Source organism: Pecten maximus, chromosome 18, assembly GCF_902652985.1.
Source record: "Pecten maximus chromosome 18, xPecMax1.1, whole genome shotgun sequence".
Classification (NCBI taxonomy): domain Eukaryota; kingdom Metazoa; phylum Mollusca; class Bivalvia; order Pectinida; family Pectinidae; genus Pecten; species Pecten maximus.
The window spans coordinates 22,490,626-22,492,625 of NC_047032.1; the positions used below are offsets into that span (position 1 = coordinate 22,490,626).

Here is a 2,000-nt window from a genome sequence, read left to right on the forward strand (position 1 = left end):
TATACATCTGTTCCGAGTTTTTGCCGATATCAATGGTCAAAGCAATATAATGTCAAAGGTCACGGTATTGTATTCATACCAATGTTTCAGATAAAGCTAGAAATTCGTGAAAGCATGATAGGGTTGTCGATTTGTTAGAATTTCTTGTATTTTCCCCAATTATTTGCAAAGAAGAGATACAGAATTCAAAAGAAATCTTAAATTTATTAAGTGAATTCTGCATCTATTATTCCAATTGAAACATTTTATGTTGCTGTACAGACATAAAATTTTAAAGAAATGGAATTTATTTCAACAAAACCATGTAATCATTCGCATTCCAATTATTTCCCTGCCTGACAATGCTGTTAGCTCACTTTCTTGGCGATACACAAAAGACAGTAAGGTTGGGTCAATACATTGTCGCCATGTAATAATGGCCCCCAGCTTCTCTAACAAAGGAAAGTAGGAGAGATGTAACAAAGCATGCAGAAGACTGGATCTTTGTACATGTATTGCTATATGATTTAATGGTAACTGTAGCTATAAGGCCAGTAGGCCTTACAGTAACTTTGTAGGCCCTGTATAGACTTATAGTAACCTTGTAGGCCCTGTATAGACTTATAGTAGCTCTGTAGGCCCTGTATAGACTTATAGTAGCTCTGTAGGCCCTGTATAGACTTATAGTAATCTTGTACGCCCTGTATAGACTTATAGTAACCTTGTAGGCCCTGTATAGACTTATAGTAATCTTGTACGCCCTGTATAGACTTATAGTAACCTTGTAGGCACTGTATAGACTTATAGTAACCTTGTAGGCCCTGTATAGACTTATAGTAATCTTGTACGCCCTGTATAGACTTATAGTAACCTTGTAGGCACTGTATAGACTTATAGTAACCTTGTAGGCCCTGTATAGACTTATAGTAACCTTGTAGGCCCTGTATAGACTTATAGTAACCTTGTAGGCCCTGTATAGACTTACAGTAACCTTGTAGGCCCTGTATAGACTTATAGTAACCTTGTAGGCCCTGTATAGACTTATAGTAGCTCTGTAGGCCATGTATAGACTTATAGTAGCTCTGTAGGCCCTGTATAGACTTATAGTAACCTTGTAGGCCCTGTATAGACTTATAGTAGCTCTGTAGGCCCTGTATAGACTTATAGTAGCTCTGTAGGCCCTGTATAGACTTATAGTAGCTCTGTAGGCCCTGTGTAGACTTATAGTAATCTTGTAGGCCCTGTATAGACTTATAGTAACCTTGTAGGCCCTGTATAGACTTATAGTAGCTCTGTAGGCCCTGTATAGACTTATAGTAACCTTGTAGGCCCTGTATAGACTTATAGTAACCTTGTAGGCCCTGTATAGACTTACAGTAACTCAGTAGGTCCTGTAAAGACTTATAGTAACGTTGTAGGCCCTGTATAGACTTATAGTAGCTCTGTAGGCCCTGTATAGACTTACAGTAACCTTGTAGGTCCTGTATAGACTTATAGTAACCTTGTAGGCACTGTATAGACTTATAGTATCTCAGTAGGTCCTGTATAGACTTATAGTAACCTTGTAGGCCCTGTATAGACTTATAGTAACCTTGTAGGCCCTGTATAGACTTATAGTAACCTTGTAGGCCCTGTATAGACTTATAGTAACCTTGTAGGCCCTGTATAGACTTACAGTAACCTTGTAGGCCCTGTATAGACTTATAGTAACCTTGTAGGCCCTGTATAACCTTCGGTAACTCTGTGTAGGCCCACTTACTGGTAACATATAGACCATACATTGTAGGCCTAGTATCTGTTTAATTTTTACTGACTTTGTAGTAATTTTAGGCCCAATGTGTGAATACACTTAAAAGTCCAAGTGTTTCTTATGTCTTCAGATTCTCTAGAGCTTTAGTCCCTTTTACTTTAGTTAGTGGAAGGTGATCGCTTTGTACATGTGTTAACTGTATTGCGGGGGTAGTACATATGTATGATGTATGTGTGTGTGTGGCTGTAGTAGTAATTATACCGTGGAATGT

At 38.3% G+C, this 2,000-nt stretch overlaps 1 protein-coding gene across 1 annotated transcript; it reads right to left on the reverse strand.

Moving 5' to 3' along the window:
• Positions 1-506: 506 nt before the first annotated feature.
• On the reverse strand, positions 507-1,760 carry LOC117316314 (glutenin, high molecular weight subunit 12-like). The gene has a single exon (XM_033870853.1). The coding sequence runs from the start codon at positions 1,758-1,760 to the stop codon at positions 507-509; it is 1,254 nt and encodes a 417-aa protein (XP_033726744.1).
• Positions 1,761-2,000: the final 240 nt, after the last annotated feature.

Bases quoted from the DNA above. Each gene is read 5' to 3' on its own strand.
- LOC117316314 (XM_033870853.1), bottom strand. From the start codon at position 1,760: ATGTATGGTCTATATGTTACCAGTAAGTGGGCCTACACAGAGTTACCG.